We start from the raw sequence: 21,177 nt of genomic DNA on the forward strand, positions 1-21,177 counted from the left end.
ATCTGGCTTGTGGACTGTCTCTCCCCAGCCAACCCCTTATGAATTTGACCAATATCAAATTTTCCTAAAATATCTGTAAAATACTTTTTCATTCCATTTAAGGTAGACTCCTTATTATCACTAGGATAAAACCCAAGTTTACTTGGTCTAGCTGTGGTAGACATTGCTAGTTGCAGACAGTATCTATTTTCCTATAATTTTGTGAGGTAGTTACATACTCAACTAATATATATATACCCCCAGATTATTTTGCAGCTGGGAAAGGCCACACATGTAACATTATCTGGCAGAAGTTTTTTTGAGAGTTCTAGAAACATTTTCCATACAAGCATTACCCCTTTCTAAAATACAAGGATAAAGATGAAGCAAAAAACCTGTAACCATGAAGTATATAGATGACAAACTAAAGATGGTGGACTGCAAAAATACAAGGGACCTAGGCCACTGTAGAGCCACTATACTACTCCCGGACTTCCTATTTCTGAACATTCTATGCAAAAAAAAAAAAAAAAAAAAAAATCCCGTTGGATTTAAGCCACTTTGAAGGGATTGTTATATGCAGCTGAATGCAATCCTAACTGAAACTAGTGTTTGAGGCTTTTCAAACATGTTCTCAATCACTCATTCTTCTTATTTCCCATTATATTCTATACTTGCAGGTTTTCATGCTTTATTCACATCACTGTGCTTTGAATTCACTGCTTTATCAAACATGCAGTGAATGTTCTTCCACATCTCTGAGCTTCTATACATTTTCAAAGGAATGTTATTCCCTCACTTGGGTAAACTCCTACTTATTACGTAAGATCCAGCTCAAACATGCAGTGTTAACTTGAAGTCCTTTGTGAACCTCTAACACTGTTTATACCTCTAGCCTAGTTTTAATTGTTGACTTACTCATCTGCTTTCTCAATTAACGGTGTTAACTCCTTGGATGCAAGCACTGTCTTTTTCATCATATATTCCCCCAAGTTTGGCACATGGTAAGTTTTTAATAAATAATTTTAGTAAAGAACAAAACACTAATTGCATTTTTAAAACTGGTATTTTTTGTACTGAAAGTAATTCACAATTCATTGGTATATGAACTGTGCCATAATATATGTGTCCCATCAGATACTGTTCAACTACTTTCTTTCTACTCATGTGTAACTTACTAAAAAAATATGGTAGGACTGATAGCATCTAAAAAATCTCAGTTACCATGTTTTATTCTTCTCAATATTTCCTAGAGGATACAGTACAAAACTTATCTGGTAAGCACTTAAAAATGCCTGCCCATACTGTACAGCATCATGGAAAACACAGAGGACATGATACCTATGGAGGAAGACTGGGGACTAATCAGAAGGTCCTCTTGCACTTGCTCACTTCCTGGCACTGTCTGCTGATCACTCAGTGAACTCTGAGATGCACTGACAGGCTGGGATACTTCCTCATGGACCTCCTCGTCACTTAACCTTTCCACTTTGACCCGGACATCTTCCTCAGCACCCAGAGGCAAGGTAGCTTTTGTGCTCTCGCAAGTCACATAATCAGTCATTCTTCTCCCTGTCTCAGATGGGCCAGGTAATTCTAAAGTCCGGGTATTTTCCGCTTGCTTAACCTTATCAGGCTGATTCCTTCGATCAATTCCAAAAGGAAAAGTCCAGGGAAAAGCTAGAGAAGAGTCAACTGGTTGATTTCTATTTTCTGAATAGGAAGTTGAAGAATTCAACACCTGGGGAGAACTTGTTTGTGTGCTACACTTTACAGGACTTTCAGGAGACATAACAATGTAGCTTTTGCGCTTTCTCCGTGATTCTCGGCAGACGGGGATGGTTCTTTCTACCACACTGCACTCTGAAGACACTGGAGAAATGCTTCCATCTCGAGACGTAAAATTGCAGTTAGAGTTATTTTCTTGTCCAGCATCCAGACCCTTTTCTGGTTGGCTGTTGGGTGTATTCCATAAAATGCTTGATTTCATGAACTCTGAGCAGGTGCTAGCAACACTGAACATTTGCATATAGCTGGCTGCAGCTAGAACATCAATGATATTTTCTGTGTTAATTGACAGAGTGGCTGTGTACGCATATTCTAAAAGGGGTATAAAGCCAGTCACTGTAACATGATGCAAATCCAACACACTCTTGTTCTCATCCTCTGCTTGGCCTACAAGTTTGGTGCGAAAGAAATCACTGCAAGCTGCTAGTACCACCTTATGTGCCCGAAAGATTTTGTCCTGGACACGAATAGTGATATCACAAAAATGTCCATCATTTCGAAGCATATTCAGCTTTCCAAGCATTTCCTGGCTGTGGGAAGAGGAGCTATGAGTAAATGTTTTCACACCCATCTTTCCCTTCCTCTTCTATAGATGCTCTTCAAGGATGCAAATGAGTCAGAAATGTCCTAAAAGATACATAAAATAAGCATTAATTAATGGTTCAGTAGCTGAAATACAAGGTGATTGAGATTGTTTTCATGAGGCCACCATGCTAAGTAGAAAGGTGAAAGGTGGCCATGGCAAAGTCCAAGGTGAGAACCACGTTAAAATATACTCCCGGTGCCTGCGCCCTGAAGCATCCTACCAGAGGAGTCTGTGTGCTCATGTCATATGCATAGCTTACACAAGACGAGCCCCTATAACTGCCACTACTTGCAAACCACATGCCAGATACTGTTCAAATGCGTCACATTTCATAATTTGATTGTCATGTCTCTACCAATAGGTACATTTTACTGCTGTTGAAGAGAAAAGGGCTAACTACCTTGAAGAAGTCAAAGTTGTTAAGTTGCAGACCTAGGGTTCAAATCCAGGCAGGCTGGCCCCAGAACCTGCACCCTAAACCTCAATGCTTTATCCAGCCTCTTTTAGGATATGAGGTGAGTACAAGTGGCCAAGAGTCTAGGTCTTAGAATGTAATAGGTCTGCATTCTTTCTTCAACAATTCCTCCAAGGCTGTTATAAGATCTAAATGAAACACATGCAGCACATGCGTAAGCACGGTATTTGGCACTTTGTGCGACAAGAAAAAAGTGACTGCTTTTTATATTACTAACACAACAAAACCATCTTTCTGGAAGGAAATTTATAAAACAAATGTTTAAAATCAGACACTTGATTGGGTTTTTCCTTAAAAAAAAAAAGACACTGATTTGCCTTTATCAGATTTTACATTTATTTACTAAAAATTTAAAAAAACTGACATTCTTAAATACTTTTAATTTCTCAAAATCTAATACTTTTAAATACTAGTTCTTATAGTACTTTCCCCTTAAACTGTTTTTACATCCTCTATGTGAAGTCAGGGAGGCTTATAGTAGCCCCTTGATAAAGATAAGAAAGCTAATACTCAGGGAAGTTAAGTGACTAACAAATGATAACCAAAGCTAAGATCTGGGTCTTTTTACTGTTTGATCACAGTACTTTTCCAATATGAAAACACATAGTTATTATCTAAGATAAATAACCTTAAAAAAAAAAAAGTACTAAAATAAATATAAATATAAAACAAAGCATATTCAGGGAAATACTTTTTGTAAGCTATCTCTAGTTAAAGAAGTTTCAAATACCTCAAAATGAGAGCTACCAGGTTAAAAAAAAAATTATGTTTAAAAGTTGATGATAAAAACAAAAAACCAAAAAAAAAAAAAAAAAGTTGATGAATATTTAATTGACCTGGGAAAATGTGTGGTTCTGAGCATTAATTAAAGCACAATCACTAAATACAGTGAACACTCAATAGTAGTAGTTATGTATTTAGTGAAAAATGTCATCAAAGTACACAGACAATAACCATTTTTGTGAAATATATACATATATGTATGTATTTGTACACAGAGACACACACACAGAGCAAGAGAACATAAGATCTTAACTAGAGATTCATGGATTCACTAAGGGGCCATGATCTTCTTGAAACTGTACACAGAAAGATGTCTGCATATAGTTTCTTCATATTTATGCAAATCACTGGTAACATATGGGTGTTTACTCTTTTTCACATTAAACATTTGTTTCCTTTTAAAAAGCACCGTAATAGGGCTTGAGGCTTCCCAGGAGGCTCAGTGGTAAAGAACCCACCTGCCAATTCAGGAGACCTGGGTTTGATCCCTGGGTTGGGAAGATCCCCTGGAGGAGGACATGGCAACCCACTCCAGGATTCTTACCTGGGAAATTCCATGGACAGAGGAGCATGGCAGGCTACAGTTTACGGGGTAGAGAGTCAGATGTATCTGAGCATGCACACACGTACTAGGGCTTCAGTTTCTCCTGGTTTGGACCCCAAAAGTCATGCAGAGTAGGCCTTTTTCTTTCCCCTTGAAAAAGCTTTCAAAACTGAAGATGGCAGTCACATTCCTTTCCTAAGGTTCTCTTCTTTTAAGTTAAACATCCCTTGTCCCTCTAAGTGTCTCTTAAAATTTAATGAATATCCTTGCTCAGCTCAACAATCTCCACTTCCCATATTCCCTTAAGACTGGTTCAAAGAGTTGCATACAATATGACAGGTATGGCAGAATTATAACTTGAGCATAACTTTACTATCTTTACCTTCCTTGTCTCGGCACAAATAAGACTAAACTGGGTATTGTGACAGTGAAGCCATACTACTGTTTACACTAATGAAAACTTAATAATCGACTTATTAGATGTGAGGAACTTTATTATGTAAGAGAGGAACACAATTACAAGTAAAACATTGTCCTTTACCTCATTAAGCTTACAGTCTTTATGAAAATGACATATGTACTTAATTAAGACTACACAGCTAGTGCTACATGAAAGCAAACAATGAAACATTTAATTCTGAGTTTGCAAGGCAGAAGAGGAATCAGAGGGCAGGGCCTCATGAAAGAACTCTGCAGGTGATAAAGCAAACAGGTGCACCAAGCTCTCATGGGACCTCACATGATCTCAGTGAGGGCCCACCATCCTGACGTGCCTCGGGTGCACTGTACTGGCCAACTGTTGTTAATGGCACTGTAAAGTGAAGTCGCTCAGTCATGTCCGACTCTTTGCGACCCCATGGACTGTAGCCTTCCAGGCTCCTCTGTCCAAGGGATTTTCCAGGCAAGAATACTGGAGTGGGTTTCCACTTCCTTCTCCAGGAGATATTCCTGACCCAGGGATTGAACGCAGGTCTACCTCATTGTAGGCAGACGCTTTACCATCTGAACCACCAGGGAAGTTATTCTAAATGTGAGGATGAAGAGGTCAACGTCAGTTCAAACATCAATCCGCTATATAAACAACCCCTTTGAATGTCCTTTGTAGGTAAATGTACATGTGAAGGGGAAATAATTTTTAAAAAGACATTATAATGATTTCCAGCTGAATAGATATAAATAATCCACTGATTATTAGATTATTATTCTAATTAATATTCTAATTAGAATTAGAATATTCTAATAGAAGACAAAATGATAAATTAGAATTCTAATAATTCTAATTAGAATTAGAATATTCTAATATAATAAGACAAAATGATAAATTTAAGAATCTTCTCGGTCTGATAACACAATAAATGGCATAAAGCCTTGTGCCAAGACAGCCAGGCAAGGTCACTGAAACAGTTAACCACATCAGAGGTAACAGTTCAAACATAAACCTGCTCCACTCTACTTTCCCAAAGACAAGTAATCATAAGACACCAGGCAGCCAGGATTGATCTAACCAGAGTATCGGTCAACATACTGTTGATTTCTCTCTCATAGGAATGAAATGAAGAGGAAAAAAAATGGAAGGTTTTACATCAAGTTTTTTGTCCATATGCTACACCCCAGTAAACTGGCTTTATGGCTGATTCATATCAATGTATGACAAAACCCACTGAAAAAAAAAAAAAAAAAAAAAGAGCACTTAGTTTGATGGAGATCACACGGTTCAGGCAGGAGCATGCCTCCAAGCAAGTGACACTCATAATCCAGGGACCATCTGCATGAACAAAGGTGTGAAGGCAAGAAATTAAATAGTGTGTTTGGAGAGTATGTGCAACAGGATGTTGAAAACATCTCAATAGCAATTTGGGTGGAGATTCCAAACAACAGATATTACCATTTCAAAGTGAGGTGCAAGGCAACCTATACAAGGAGGTAAAGAGTTAAATATCAGAAAAAGATTCCTGCGGAGAGAGATTAGTGTGTTTTGAGTTCCAATCCTCCCACTCCCTTCTACTCCCCTGTAAGGGAAAGGAGTTGAGGCAAGTTTGCCTTTTGTTTTAGGTCTATGGAAAATGTGGAAACAAATCTAAAGGATACAGGTCTGATTTAAACCCTGGCCAAGCCTAGGGAGTATGCTTATTTCTTCCCAACAATAAATAAAAGCAATACCTGGAGTGGTAAGGATCCTCTGGAGCCCCAACACTGGGTGCATGCCCTGTTCTGCCCTATGTCACTGTGGGACCTTAGGCAAGTCACCATATTGCACCTTCATTTCTTCAGCAGTGAAATAGGGTAAGACAACCTACCTCAGAGAGTTCTGAGGATTAACTGGCCTGATACATATGAAGTGCTTTTAACAGTACTCAGCATGAAATAAATGCTATAGAACATCAGTCTTGGTGCTGTTGCTACTGTTACTAGAGAACTTTCTTCTTACTCAATCCTGAGCCTCTCCCAATCCTGGATGGGCCAGAAACCACAGTCACCAAATAAGGAAGAAAAAAAAGGCAGAGGGGAAAAACAGAAAGAAAAAGGAAGCCAAACAAATCTCTTTCCACTGCAGACCTGTAGTAGGCCTGAGGTGGGCAAATAAGAAAACCATTAACTCTGAATTAAGTTTATTAGTTCTTGAAAATAATGTTTTTATTCCCTAAAAGTGACCAGAAAAGTTAAGACTTGCCCTTCAAGGAACTGGAGGGAGTACTAACCCTACAGAGCAAATTTATATGTATGGTGGAAGACAAAAATAAAATAAATCCTAAGTATCTTCTGTACATCATGTTTGTACAACGTAATGGTTACACACATATGGTACACAGCGTAATAAAGATGGAGGTATGGGATGGGAGGAAGATGAAGATTAGACTGGGAAATGCCAGATATAATTTTGTTTCCCTCGTATATTCTCATTAAAACAGATTAAGGACAGAAAAGAAAGTTTCTGATGTTTCTGAGTTTAAGATGCCTCCAACAGGAATATCCAGATGGAATTTACATACGAAAATGTCTGTACTCGTTGACTGTGTTTAGTAGCAGATACTAGGACCTTTAGATACAATGTAGCAACTCCCACCCGCTGAAAAGAATAGAAAACATATCCATACAGAAACGTATAGAGCATAGTAGTATTATTCATAATATTCAAAAAGTGAAACCAATCCAAATATCCATCATGATAAACAGACAAATAAAATGTGGTATATTTATACAATGGAATATTACTTTACAGCAAAGAAATTAAGTAGATACATGCCTACAACATGGATAAAATCTGAAAACATGCTAAGTGAAAAGGCCAGTTACAAAGGGCCACATATTGTACGATTCCATTTATAGGCAATGTTCCAAACAGGCAAATCTATAGAGACAGAAAGTAAATGAGTGGTTGCCTAGGGTTGGGGGGGGGCGGTGGGGGAAATTTGGGGTTAAAAGCTAAGGGACTCAGGGATTTTTTTTAGATAACAGAAAATGGTCTAAAATTGATTGTGGTGACTGATACACAAATCAGCGAATACACTAAAAGTCACTGAACTGTACACTTTAAATGGGTGAATATGTAGGGTATGGTATACTAATTTTAAAATCTACACTTAGAGATTTAAGAAGTTCAACACACCTAAACAAGATAAATTCAAATAAGTCCATGCTCAGATACAAACTGTTGGAAACAAAAAGACAAAGGGAAAAATCTTAAAAGCAGCAAGAAGGGAATGACTCCCTACTTATAAGGGGAAAACAATTCAAATAATGGAGTACTTCTCATCAGAAACCATGAGGTAAGAAGGAAGTGACACAACACTTTCTAAGTACCCAAACAAAAGAACAGCCAACCAAGAACACTACAGCCAACAAAAACACCCTTCAGGAAGAAAGAAAATCAACGCTTTCTCATATGAAAGAAAACTAGAGAATCGGCAGTCGTCAGCAGATTCACCCACAAAGGATAAGTTCAGATCAAGAGTAATGAATAGTAAAAACATATAGCTGAGTCTTTGAACTGTGCAAGTCCACTCATACCTGGGTGTTTTTCCAATAGTGAATACTACACTACTACCTGGTCTGCAGTTGGCTGAATCTGAAGATGCAGAACCCCGGATACAGAGGAACTGTCAGATTCGCAGGGCTGACTATACTTATATGCAGATTATCTACCCTGCAGGGTCAGCTCAGTGCCCCTGACTGCTGCCGTGTTCAAGGGTCAACTGTACAGGTTACAGTCTTCCCTCTTCCTCTGACTTTTCTAAATTATGTTTCACATAATTGAAGCAAAAACTATCCTAATGTTGATGTGATTCTCAAAGTATGTAAAGTTAATATTTAAGACAATTATAAACAGGGGAGTGTAACTTCAAAAAGAGGTAAGCCTTCACTCAGACTGATACTGTATTGACATCAGTGGACTGTGATAAGTTATTTATGTATATATAATACCTAGAGCAGATTCAAAATAATATATAAAAGACATGCCCTCAAAACACCAAGGACAGATCAAAATGAAATTTTCAAAAAGGTACAATAAGCCACAGGAAGCCAGGAAAATAACAAAGAACAGAGGGAACAAATAAAAACAAAAATAAAATGGTCTACTTAAATCTCAACATATCAATAATTTCCTTGAATGTACACAGTCCAAATAAAACCAACTAAAAGACAAAGACTGGTAGGATGGACATTTTAAAAACATGAGCCAACTACATGCTATCCATAAGACACTCGTTTCAAAATAATGATATATGGAGGTTTAAAGTTCTATAAAAGGATGAAAAAATACAGAATTATACTGTCCAATGAAGGAGCTGCCGATCACGTGGTAATTTTAATTTAAATCAATTAAACTAAATTGAAAATTCAGCTCCTTAATGTCACTAGACACATTTAAAGTAATATGTAAAAAAGCACTTGTACTGAATTAGTAATGTGCACATATCACTTTATTTAAAAAAAAGTTCTCCAAAATTCTATTATAAATGAAAATGCCCACATTCTCAGTTATTTAACTAATAGCAGTTAATAAAGGTTTTTTAATATTGTGGCAAAATAAAACAAAATTTGTCATTTTAAAGTGTACAGTACAGGGCTTTAAGGACATTCATACTGTTGTGCAATCATCACCAGTATGTCCAGAACTTTTCATCATTCTGAAATGAAACTCAGTATCCATCAAACAATTAACTCCTCATTCCTCATCCTCCACTCTCTACCAGACTCTGGCAGCCAACCTTCTAATTCTATCTCTATGAATTTTCGTACTCTAGGTACATCATCTAAGTGGAAGCATCAAATAGTTGTCCTTTTGCAACTGGCTTATTTCAATTACCACGAAGTCTTCATCCACTCTGTAGCAGGTACCAGAATTCCCCTCCTTTTTAAAGACTGTATAATATCCCACTGTATATTTAATTTACATAAGCATCTGTTGATGAAGATTTGTGTTGTTTTTTAATCCTCTACTTAACTAATGAAAGCAGGATTTATTTACAAATTCAAAGAATCTCCAGTAGAGATCAATCTTAGAGGTCATCTAGTTCCATAGCCTTCTAATATTTAAATAATTTGATACAAATTATCACAATTAAAAAACTCTGTATCATCTTAAGTGGCTACCACTTTAAACTGTTCACATTTCTCTTTTCCAAGTTGGAAACTACCACCAGTATTTTAATTTAGCCATGGCACATATGACAGAGGATATTCACATGTATGATACACTTCCATGGGCAAGGGCAGGTTAAAAAAAAAAAACTGTGCTTAATACATGTTAACATAAAATTTGCCATTCTAAACAATTTTAAGTGTCAGTTCAGTGGCATAAAGTACATTCACACTGCTGTGCAGATAGCACCATTATCTATTTCTAAAATTTTGTCATTGACAAGGATAGATTTTGAGAACACTCAAAAGAACTGCAGAGAACAAAAGCATCACAGACTTTACTTTGGCATGATAGTCCCAAAAGAATCTTACAAAGTGTGTAAGAAATAAGCTCATCATTTAAATATATCAAGAAACTTCATTTTATATAAAGAAAACATGTTCAATTTCATTTTTAAAAATTGAGCTTTATTTAATAAGAAGGGATCTTGATTTTACTTTTGATTCTCTACTCCACAGGTAATATTAAAAAGGCAGCACATAGGTAGGTAAAATTTACAGAATTACACTGTATGTTACTACAAATTTTTTCACTGAATCATTCTTGCTTATAGGCAATATGGACATGCAATTGACATCTAGCTGACTCATCTTTTTCATTAAAAATTTATTCATGGATAGAATAAAATAAAAGTAACTGTGATAATCACAAACACATAAATAATTCACAATTGCCACAACTGTTAGTGGTACTGTACATTAGTAATGGTTCTATACAATAGCTCTAGCTTTAACTCACAACTGATTAAGAGCAATCACAAAACCTCTGGTAAACAGATAACCAGTGCAAGTTCGATGCATGAAGCAGGGCATTCAAACCCAGTCTCTGGGACAACCCAGAGGAGTAGGGTAGGGAGGGAGTTGGGTTCAGGATGGGGGGGACACAGGCACACGTGTGGCTGATTCATGTTGATGTATGGCAAAAACCACCACAATATTGTAAAGTAATTAGCCTCCAATTAAAAAAAAACAAAACCCTCTGGTAAGACCCAGTCCTTTGAAGACTCCTGACTCAAACTGGTCAAGAACAGGAATTCCTACAGTAATTCTGGACATCACCAGTATTTGAAGATATAGACAGCCATGGAAAAACATTGCACTTTTATATAGTCAATACTATATTAAGTGTCTCTAGAGGAACCATATGGCAGACTGTGAGGTATGTCTCTGGAACTGATAGTTTTCATTCTCTTACTCTACAGAGTAAGATCCTGGCTTGATCATTATCTTAAAGCTTAAAGAGATAATGGAGGGATAGAAAAGAGGCAAATTTCCCCCCCTCACGGAGGGGGGTGGGGAACCCTCAGAAAATAGAATGAAAGAATTTGAATTTTAAAGCTCAAAGAGGATTATGGTTTAAAAAGTTTAGCACAACAAACATTATCAGGTGCTAAATATAAATACTATGCTAAAAAGCCCAGAAAGGTTAACCAGTCACAACTCAATGGAAGACAGGAGTGGAGCCTCAGATTACTTGATTCTTGGAGTCTACTGTTTTGTACAAAAATCATGGTTAAAAATAGGACCTGCAACCATTACTCCTAAATTACAACAAGTACTCTTTCCATTGATTTGATAATAGTGTAAGAATAACTGTTTCCATATAGGAACAACTGGAAACAGCTTGGGATAGGAAAAGGTTAGGACTCATTAAATACCTTTCTAAATTGTCAAAGATTTAGTTAGGCAAATTTTGTAACAAAGTGATGTTTGAAATAAAGAAACTGCTGTTGGACCAGTATTTTAAAAGCTGAGTTTAGTCTTTGCTGCAAAATAACCTAAAGAGGAAAAGGTGACTGTGAAAGTACCAAACACTAGCCTATTATGATTACCTAATTGCCCCCCAAAAATACATGTTTACTGTTACAACCCTTCAATCTATATAGAAATATACAATGAAGTCTTTAAAAAAACACCTCTTAATTCCAATTTTCTTAGAAACTACTATCTCACATCTCCCCAATGAGCAATATATATATCATAATTCCTCAATTGCTATTAAGGTTTTAAATTCTAGATATATGTAATAGATAGATACTCCTAGTATCCATGTCCCTTTTAATGATAAACTTCTATAAGGATAAATACATTAAGTCTTTTGACACAGTATAATGCATTAATTAAAAGTAAAGTCTTTTCACATTGCCGAAGTCCAATAACAGACTTCTCCACCTCATGTATAACTAAGCATTCTTTACTATACCCAATTCAGTATCAATAAATTAATGTTGCCTAGAAATAGTTTATATAGTAGGAAGAGCACTGCTTTGTACTTCAGACAAATCAGGATATTTGTTGTTGCTATTGTTTTATAACCTGTTTTTTACTCAAGAATAGTTAATTTATAATACTGTATTAGTTTCAAGGGTAGAGCACAGTGATTCAGTGTTGGTTTTTTTTTTTTTTTTTAAGATTATATTCCATTGTAGGTTACTACAAGGTTTTGGGCACAATTCCCTGCTATATACACAGCAAATCCTTGTTGTTTATCTGTTTTATGTATAGTAGTTTGTATCTGTTACAATCTCAAATTTCTAATTTGTCCCTGCATCCCTCTCCTTTGGTAATAAGCTTGTTCTCTGTCTGTGGGTCTGGTTCAGTGTCCTTTTTTTTTCCTGGCTGTGTTACATGGCTTGTCGGATCTCAGCTCCCTGACCAGGAACCCAGAAACTGAATCTATGCCTCCCGCAGTAGAAGCTCAGAATCCTAACCGCTGGACCTTCAAGGAATTTTTTTTAAACTAAAAAGCTGCCTTATTTTTACACAATTTTAAAGGTCACTTTCCATTTAAAGTTATTACAAAATATTGGCTATATACCCCATGTTGTATAATACATGCTTGAGTCTGTCTTATAGCCAATAGCTTGTACCTCTGATTCACTGCACCTTTATTTTGCCCACCCCAACTGGTAATCACTAATCTGTTGTCCGGATCTGTGAGTCTGCTTCTTTTATGTTATGGTCATTAGTTTGTTGTTGTTGCCTTTTTAAAGATTCCACATATAAGCGGTATCATTTAGTATTTATCTTCCTCTACAAACCTGGATCTTAATCATGTCCGTATCACTGAACTTACTGGATGCCCTTAAACTAGTTAAATGTGGCAGGAGTCAAGCAAGATAAAACAAGTACACGGGAAGAGCCCAGTGCCTAGCACACAGCATACACAGAAGAATGCCATTCAGCACTGAGTGATCAGTCTGTTCTGACAGGTCTCTATCACCTTTGGCTCGGTCTATCTCCCATCTCTAACCCCAGTGCCCTTCCTGAGCTCCAGTTCTGGGCCTCTTATGAGCTAGTGTGTGTGTGCTCAGTCACGTAGTTGTGTCCGGACTCTGTGACCCCGTGGATTGTAGCCCGCCAGGCTCCTCTGTGTGATCGGCAAGGATGCTAGGCAATTCCATCTGAATAGGTCTGCCATCTTTCAAATTCACTGCCTGAAACTGAACTCAAATTCTTCTCAACTGACACTCCACTACAGGATTTCTAACTGCTAATGATAAGATGCTTTTAATTAACCATTCACTCAGAGCTTAAAATCTATTACTTATTTTTGATTCACCATCTCCTCTCAAAATCTGGAAATTTTCCCTTAGCTACTCCCCGCTTCATAGGCAAATTCAGAAAAATTATAAATGTTTTTAAATGCCTTAACATTTAATGTTAAATCAGGAGATGGTTAGAATTTTTAGCCAAGAACCTAATAATAGAAAAGGCTCAACAAGATGAACAGGCTGCTTTTCTGAGCCAGGCCAGAGACATGGTTTGTGTATTCAAATTTGCACATCAAAGAGTAGTAAAATCCATTTGTCCAATCGTAAATTCCAATTGCAACATAGACAAAATAGGTCTATTTAGGTAAAAGATAACCAAGAAAACATTAAAATGTTTATCTGGCTAAAAGGAATAGAGCTTGCTTCAGAGCTTCAGGGGTTAGGGTGATTAAAAAAAAAAAGGCACACAAAATTCAGTTAGGTGTTTTCACCTCTGAACTTAAGTCTTAGAATTGTGGTGGGTCACCTTGGAACCATAACAAGAATTAACTTAAGGATGGCAAAACAAAAAGTTGAGAACTGAGGCTCTTGATGATGTCACTGAATTGCAGAGTAATTAACTCTGAAGCTGCCTTACTCTAGAATTTTTTTTTTGAAAGTGTTTTACTCATTCCATTAAGTTTTCCGAACAAAAAAAATAAAAAATAAAAAAAATAAAAGTTTTCTGATCCACAAAATAAATATCCACATAGAGACCCCCCCCCCATAGGTACTTCAACAGATCCAAATGAATTAATCATCATTTCTCCAAATGTACTCTTCCTTTTCAAATTCTCTGGCCCAAGATACCATCATTCCAAAAAGCAAAAAACCTGGGCGTCATCTTTGACTTCTACAGTAGTCTAAAAAAAGTCACTCCCTCAGATAAGTCTATGTCCTAATCCCTGGAATTTGCAAACGGTTTTTATGGAGGACTTTGCAGGTGGGGTGAAGTATCCCAACATAGGGAGACATCTCTGGATATCCAAGTGGCCCCTAGGTACAATCTTTAGCATCCTTCTAAGAGAGAAGTTAGAAGATATGACACGGATATCACAGAAGGTGATGGGGAAGACAAGCATAAATTGGAGTGATGAGGCTGCAAGTCACAGAATGCACAGTCACCAGAAACTAAAAGAGGCAAGGAATGGATTTCCCACCCTGACCAGAGTCTTTGGAGAAAAACGCTACCTGCCAACATCTTGATTTCAATCCAATGATACCAATTATGAATTTCTAGACTCCAGAATTGTGAAAGGATGAGTTTGCTGTTTAAAGCCATCCAGGCTGTGATAATTTATTACAAGAGCCGGAAGAAACTAATACAACTTCTGTTCTTCACTTTTCCTCCAAACACAGACTTGGTCACTAAGACCTATATCAAATCAATCCTTTCTTTTTTGGTCACTGCCCTGGGCTACTTAACATCCTGATTGTTCTCCCTGCCTTTAGTCTCACCAATGTTGAGTTAATCCCTCACCACTGTTCAAACTGTCTAAAATCCAATCATTTTAGTCCAGCAATTACCTCATGCTTTAGCTATCACCCAGTACAACTCTTAACAGCACTGAATTCTCAGCATTTGCATTTATATCATTTGATATCAATTGATTTCAATATATAAAACACTTGAGATAAGGCAGACTATTTTTTATTAGTTTATTTTTTGGAGGACAACTGCTTTACAATAACGTGTTGGTTTCAGCCATATGCCAACAAGAATCAGTCACAGGTATACACATGTCCTCTCCCTCCTGAACCTCCTACTTTCCTCCCACCCCCTAGGTTGTCATAGAGCACCAGGTGTGAGATCCCTTCATCATACATTCCACTGCTGCCCTGCAAATAGGTTCATCAGTACCATCTTTTAAGATTCCATATATATATTAATATGATATTTTTCTTTTTCTGACTTACTTCACTCTGTATAATAGGTTCTAGGTTCATCCAACTCATAAGAACTGACTCAAATGCAATACTTTTTATGGCTGAGTAATATTCCATTGTGTATCTGTAGTTATTTATCTTTCTCCCAGCAAATTTGATTCCAGCTTGTGCTTCTTCCAGCCCAGCGTCTCTCTCATGATGTACTCTGCATATGAGTTAAATAAGCAGGGTGACAATAAACAGCCTCGACGTACTCCTTTTCCTATTTGGAACCAGTCTGTTGTTCCATGTCCAGCTCTAACTGTTGCTTCCTGACCTGCATATAGGTTTCTCAAGAGGCAGGTCAGGTGGTCTGGTATTCCCATCTCTTTCAGAGTTTATTGTGATCCACATAGTCAAAGGCTTTGGCATAGTCAATAAAGCAGAAATAGATGTTCTTCTTGAACTCGCTTGCTTTTTCGATGATCCAGTTGATGCTGGCAAGGTAATCTCTGGTTCCTCTGCCTTTCCTAAAACCAGCTTGAACATCTGGAAGTTCTCTGTTCACGTATTGCTGAAGCCTGGCTTAGAGAATTTTGAGCATTACTTTACTGGCGTGTGAGATGAGTGGAATTGTGTGGCAGTTTGAGCATTCTTTGGGATTGCCTTTCTTAGGGATTGGAATGAAAACTGACCTTTTCCAGTCCTGTGGCCACTGCAGAGTTTTCCAAATTTGCTGGCATATTGAGTACAGCACTTTCACAGCATCATCTTTCAGGATTTGAAACAGCTCAACTGGAATTCCATCACCTCCACTAGCTTTGTTCGTAGTGATGCTTTCTAAGGCCCACTTGACTTCACATTCCAGGATTTCTGGCTCTAGGTGAGTGATCACACCATCCTGATTATCTGGGTCATGAAGATCTTTTTTGTACAGTTCTTCTGTGTATTCTTGCCACCTCTTCTTAATATCTTCTGCTTCTGTTAGGTTCATACCATTTCTGTTCTTTATCGAACCCATCTTTGCATGAAATGTTCCCTTGGTATCTCTAATTGTCTTGAAGAGATCTCTAGTCTTTGCCATTCTGTTGTTTTCCTGTATTTCTCTGCATTGATCGCTGAGGAAGGCTTTCTTATCTCTCCTGGCTAGTCTTTGGAACTCTGCATTCAAATAGGAATTATCTTTCCTTTTCTCCTTTGCTTTTTGCTTCTCTTCTTTTCACAGCTATTTGTAAGGGCTCCTCAGACAGCCATTTTGCTTTTCTGCATTTCTCTTCCATGGGGATGGTCTTGATCCCTGTCTCCTGTACAATGTCACGAACCTCCGTCCATAGTTTATCAGGCACTCTATCAGATCTAGTCCCTTAAATCTATTTCTCACTTCCACTGTATAATCATAAGGGATTTGATTTAGGTCATACCTGAATGATCTAGTGGTTTTCCCTACTTTCTTCAATTTAAGTCTGAATTTGGAAATAAGGAGTTCATGATCTGAGTCATAGTCAGCTCCCGGTCTTATTTTTGCTGACTGTATAGAGCGTCTCCATCTTTGGCTGCAAAGAATATAATCAATCTGATTTTGGTGTTGACCATCTGGTGATGTCCATGTGTAAAGTCTTCTCTTGTGTTGCTGGAAATCAAGATTGCTGGGAGAAATATAAATAACCTCAGTTATGGAGATGACACCACCCTTATGGCAGAAAGTGAAGAGGAACTAAAAAGCCTCTTGATGAAAGTGAAAGAGGAGAGTGGAAAAGTTGGCTTAAAGCTCAACATTCAGAAAGCTAAGATCATGGCATCTGGTCCCATCCCTTCATGGGAAATAGATGGGGAAACAGCGGAAACTGTAGCTGACTTTATTTTGGGGGGCTCCAAAATCACTGCGGATGGTGACTGCAGCCATGAAATTAAAAGACGCTTACTCCTTGGAAGGAAAGTTATGACCAACCTAGATACATATTAAAAAGCAGAGACATTACTTTGCCAACACATGTCCATCTAGTCAAGGCTATGGTTTTTCCAGTGGTCATGTACGGATGTGAGAGTTGGACTGTGAAGAAAGCTGAGCACTGAAAAATTGATGCTTTGGAACTGTGGTGTTGGAGAAGACTCTTGAGAGTCCCTTGGACTGCAAGGAGATCCAACCAGTCCACCATTAAGGAGATCAGTCCTGGATGTTCACTGGAAGGACTGATGCTGAAGCTGAAACTACAACTTTGGTCACCTCATGTGAAGAGCTGAGTCACTGGAAAAGACCCTGACGCTGGGAGGGATTGGGGGCAGGAAGAGAAGGGGACGACAGAGGATGAGATGGCTGGATGGAATCATCGACTTGATGGACATGAGTTTGAGTAATCTCCAGGAGTTGGTAATGGAGAGGGAGGCCTGGTGTGCTGCGATTCACGGGGTCACAAAGAGTTGGACACAACTGAACTGAATATTCCATTGTACATACTTACCACCACTTTTTTATCCATTCATCTGCTGATGGACATCTAGGTTGCTTCCATATCCTAGCTATAGTAAATAGTGCTGCAATGGACAGCGAGGTACGTGTGTCTTTTTCGATTATGATTTCCTCAGTGTATATGCTCAGAAGTGCGACCGTTGGGTCATATTCCTAGTTTAAGGAATCTCCATACTGTTTTTCATAGTGGTTGTATCAATTTACATTCCCACCAACAGCACCAAGAGGATCCCCATACTCTCCTGCATTTACTGTTGTAGACTTTTCGATGATGGCCACTCTGAGTGGTTTAAGGTGATACCATAGTAGCTTTGATTTGCATTTCTCTAATAATGAGTGATGTTAAGCATCTTTTCATGCGTTTATTAGCTGTGTTAAGTCTTCTTTGGAGAAATGTCTGTTTAGGTATTCTAAGGAGAACTATTATCCCACCATTCATTATATTGGTGAGGAAATTGAAGCTCAGAGAATAAATGACTTATCTAAGTTCGTAAGGTTAGTAAACAGCAATTGACATCCTGATGCTACCATTTCTCACTAATACCTCATATTCTCTCCCCTCTACTATGGTTTTAGATGTTTTTCTTTGCTCCAAACTGATTTTTGAACCATTCTCTGAACATACTATACATTATCTCCACTTTCCATCTCTGGTCTTATTTTGGAATTTCCTTATTGTTCTCAACAAGTCAAATGCTACTCTACTATGCTCTTTCTTCTACTCTGGATATCAGCAATACCTGCCACTTGTATGCCACTTTTCAGATTACACTGTGCTTTAAAATGTATTTTCTTTGGATCTTAAAAAAATCTGATGAAGGACTTCCCTGATAGTCCAGTGGCTAAGACTCCAAGCTCCCAATGCAGGGGCCCGGGTTTAGTCCCTGGTCAGAGAATTGATGCCACATGCCAAACCTAAGAATTTGCATGCTGCAAATAAAGATCCCACATGCTGCAGCTAAGACCTGGTGTGGCTAAATAAAAAAATTAAACAATCTTCTGAAGTAGATGAGGAAATTCTTCAAAGATCAAGGAAAACAAAGATCAGAGAAAATAAGTGGCCTAACAGGGCCTTAAAAATCACACACTCTGACTTTAATCCTCTCCTCATTTTACCATTAAACTATGCTGCCTTTCCTCCCCTGAACTCCTATAGCATTTTCTGTCCTGACCATAGATCTGGCATGTGACACCATACCAATTTAGGTTTACCAGATATATGTCCTATCTCTCCAAGGATAATTCCAGTATATATTTGGAATCAGTTATACCCATGTTCTTTAAAAAACATTTTATAAATGTTTGCAGTATAAGTGATGTAAAACCAAACATATTTAAAGTATACAATTGTGAGAGGAAGCACACTGACTGAAACTGCCCACCCTGGCCAGGCGTCATAGTATGAGTTATTTTATGACTAGTCCTAGTAAGGAACATGGAACTAATAAGTCACCACCAACCGGAAGAGTTTAGGAAAGGTCAAAGGGAGACACCATGTGTCTAACCACCTCCCAGGATAATCCTCAGTGGCATCCATCTTGGCTAAGCAATGGGTACATCATCAGGAAGAATCCTGAGTCAGAGCGAACCCGACTGCTCTCCGCCTGGGTGCCCCTGCCCAATAAATCTCTTGCTTTATCAGCACGTTTGTCTCCTCGGACAATTCATTTCCAAGTGTTAGACAAGAGCCCACTCTTGGGCCCTGGAAGGGGTCCCCCTTCCTGCAACAAAATCAGGTCAGTTTTCACACAGGTATCATCAGGATATCACGATAAGGAACATTTCCATGACTCCTGTAATTTTCTTTGTGCCTCTTTGTTATCTCTCCCACCAGCCTCTCCCCTCCACCACTAATCTGCTTTTCATTTTAGATTAGTTGCATTTTCTAGAATTTAATATATACAGAATCAGGTAGTACATATTTTCTTATTCATCTGGCTTCACTGGATATAATTATTTTGAGATTCATCTATGCTGTTAGGCTCCAGAATTTTTGTTACTTTTTGTTTTCTGCTGAATACTATTCCACTGTGTGCAATTACCACAGTCTGGTTATCACCTAACAGAGAACAAACTCTGAGTTGTTCCCAGTTTGGGGCTATTACATATAAAGTTGCTATGACTATTTGTGCAGTCTTCATGTAAACATACCAGCAGTTTCTTAATCATTTCTGTCTACACCATTAACATGTGCTACACTCTTATCAATAACATTGCTTATTACAATACAGTGGTTCTCAACTGGGCATTTCTTTATGGCCACAAAAGGATCACTGCTCTTTTAATCAGTATTTTATGTATCACAGGTAGTCAATTAGTGTCTACAAATCTTGCTTTCCTACAGATCCATAAGCTACTTGCGGGAAAACATTGAGCCTGTGTATATTCTATAACTGCCTAACACAGACGAGGGTGCATTTTTAAAAAAGCTGAATAAATGTGATTTATGGTGCTTACTTTTGGAATAAGCATATTCTTTTATGTTCACTCATATTATTAATAAAAGTACAATTATAAATGACTGCAAAATAAAGCTTCAGACAAAATACCTAAAATATATATTTTAAGGAGTTTAACATACAAATATTTTAAAATATAAAATTATGATTTTATATAAAATACAAATATTTTATAGAAAACTTGTCAATATACATGGTTTAAGTAAGGATGGGAGAAAAAAGTTCATGTTCAAATTACAGAGAAATCTGAGTGAAGTAGTGAAAATTATAACTCACCAACTTCCTTCTACAGAAAGTTACTGTTAAAATGTTTTTCACTATCATTTCCTTTAGAATCAACTGTTTTGGACAAATGCTACAGTGCCTCATACTTTAATTTTTGTTCTAAGAAAAACTGTCACTATGTTGTCAATCTAGGCAAAAACAAATATCTGTATTTTTCCATGAAAGGAATCACACCTTTTTTTTTTAATGGAGTACTCAACTTTTTCATATGAGTACTCATATTTGAGAGCATGAACACTAATAAAAAAGCATGTGATTTTTATCTGACAACAGTTTAACCCTCAAAGGTCTTCCTTAAGTCTTGATTTTTTACAAAGAATTCCAAATGAATTACTGTATTTGAGTCATAAAAAAAGGTCACTTTAACTTTTATAACTAGCCACTTTTTAATCAAGTAAATCAAGTAAAAATTTTCATCATTTTACTACATGAACAAGTTCTTTCTAGTTCAGCACTTTGAGAAAAAGAATGAGATTTACCTGGAGTTAAAACAATAAATCAATAAAACCAGTAACATTAAATTATTAGAATTTCCTCTGTTAACCAGAGTTGTGCTTATTATTAATTTCTACATCCAGGGAAAATACATTAATATACACTGAGTAACTCCCACCAAGTGTCTTTATTTCACCGCGGTCACAATTCTCAGGAAAGAATTTTCAAGATCCAGTTAAAAGGAGGAAATAGAAAGTTAAATTAACTTGTCCACATTCCTATAAGAATAAAACCAGGATCTGAAGAAAGATCTGACTAACAAACACAGATTCAG

At 37.4% G+C, this 21,177-nt stretch overlaps 1 protein-coding gene and 1 long non-coding RNA gene across 7 annotated transcripts in view; one reads left to right on the forward strand and one right to left on the reverse strand.

Annotated features, from left to right (window-relative positions):
- The window catches only part of ZBTB44 (zinc finger and BTB domain containing 44), a 58,412-nt gene that overhangs the window by 25,297 nt on the left and 11,938 nt on the right, over positions 1–21,177 (reverse strand). For all 6 annotated transcript variants that reach the window (XM_065937422.1, XM_065937421.1, XM_065937418.1 and 3 more), the window contains exon 2: positions 1,321–2,394. In XM_065937422.1, the coding sequence (XP_065793494.1) occupies positions 1,321–2,338 (1,018 nt within the window). In that variant the 5' untranslated portion in view covers positions 2,339–2,394. The remainder of the gene's footprint in view (positions 1–1,320; positions 2,395–21,177) is intronic.
- LOC136169579 (uncharacterized) lies at positions 1,198–2,396 on the forward strand. Its single transcript, XR_010663422.1, has 3 exons — positions 1,198–1,256; positions 1,292–1,505; positions 2,360–2,396. It is a non-coding gene; the product is annotated as an uncharacterized lncRNA (long non-coding RNA).

Source organism: Muntiacus reevesi, chromosome 5 (assembly GCF_963930625.1).
Source record: "Muntiacus reevesi chromosome 5, mMunRee1.1, whole genome shotgun sequence".
Taxonomy (NCBI): domain Eukaryota; kingdom Metazoa; phylum Chordata; class Mammalia; order Artiodactyla; family Cervidae; genus Muntiacus; species Muntiacus reevesi.